The 1,087-nt window shown below is 38.5% G+C and overlaps 1 protein-coding gene across 1 annotated transcript in view; it reads right to left on the bottom strand.

Moving 5' to 3' along the window:
* Positions 1–440: 440 nt before the first annotated feature.
* LOC146482366 (histamine H2 receptor-like) overlaps positions 441–1,087 on the bottom strand; it is a 1,009-nt gene continuing 362 nt past the window's right edge. The window contains exon 1 of the mRNA XM_085107113.1: positions 441–1,087. This exon is cut by the window's right edge and continues 362 nt beyond it. Coding sequence (XP_084963239.1) covers positions 441–1,087 — 647 coding nt within the window.

The raw sequence follows: 1,087 nt of genomic DNA, 5'->3' as shown, positions 1-1,087 counted from the left end.
TTCTATACTTCTTTAAGTGATATTCGTATCGAATCTCACTTGCTAAATAATGTGGTAATCACTAGGCAAATAAAAAAAATTAGAAAGTTCTTATCCCTCTTGTCAACCTTAACTTGGCGGCAAATTGTCAGACAATGTACTTTAGGGGTTGCTTAGGATATTAAACTCTTGGTAAAAACTAGCTAGCTTATTTAGCCTGTTTATTTCTGGCTAGATTTTAATATCTGCGGACTTATGTACACAAATACATTTGCTAGGGAATATCATTATTAGTTTTCACTTAGACCTTTTTTTATCGAATGAACAGCTACCTATTATTGGTCTCTATTCTATTTTACTTTAATATAGATATATTTGCATGGTTCAATTAATACTCCGGCATGCACACCGAAATTAGACTTGTAATACGCAACCTCGAAATTTCATTTTGGGTGAAAAGCCTAGTTCCTTGAACAAAATATTTGTCTGATTGTCTCCCTCACCGCTTTTCTCACTTCTCTGATTTTCCAACAGTAAAGAATCGGGTTTAGAGATGAGTTGAGATAAACTAAAGTTGACGTGATTTGCTTTGCGAGATAAATAGCTGGGGTCGGTGCACCATGATTCGCGACAGTCGCGGGCGCCACTACACCATACGGAAGATAACAAACAAGTAATGTTAACTGTATCCACAGTGTACTAAACACTGTCTTTCTATAACGCGCTGCAGTGTTCACTGGAATTGTCTGGCTCGGGTGTCTTTGAACAATTTGTACTCGACGTTGACGATGACGCAGTGTGAGGAAAATCTTCACGTAACAGTAAGTTGAAGTTACTAGGCACAAAGAGGTACCTGAATAAATACCAGACGACAATATAACGTTATTCCAAACGGACAATAAGGTACCAACAATAGCGACAACCCAAAGCACAATTATAACCGCATATGTTCGCTTCAAAGTTACAACGTGTCTGTATCTGAGTCCTAACAACAGGGCGAGAAGTCTGTCCACGCTTATTGCAGTCAATGTCATTAAAGACACGGAGCACAGAATAAGGCCCGGTATCAAAGATACGACAAATGTGTAACGACAAATGCTCCACTTCT

Source organism: Pavona decussata, unplaced genomic scaffold (assembly GCF_977016875.1).
Source record: "Pavona decussata unplaced genomic scaffold, jaPavDecu1.1 SCAFFOLD_46, whole genome shotgun sequence".
NCBI lineage: Eukaryota > Metazoa > Cnidaria > Anthozoa > Scleractinia > Agariciidae > Pavona > Pavona decussata.
Note: the sequence above shows the minus strand (reverse complement) of the source record. Positions and strands in the feature narration are given on the sequence as shown.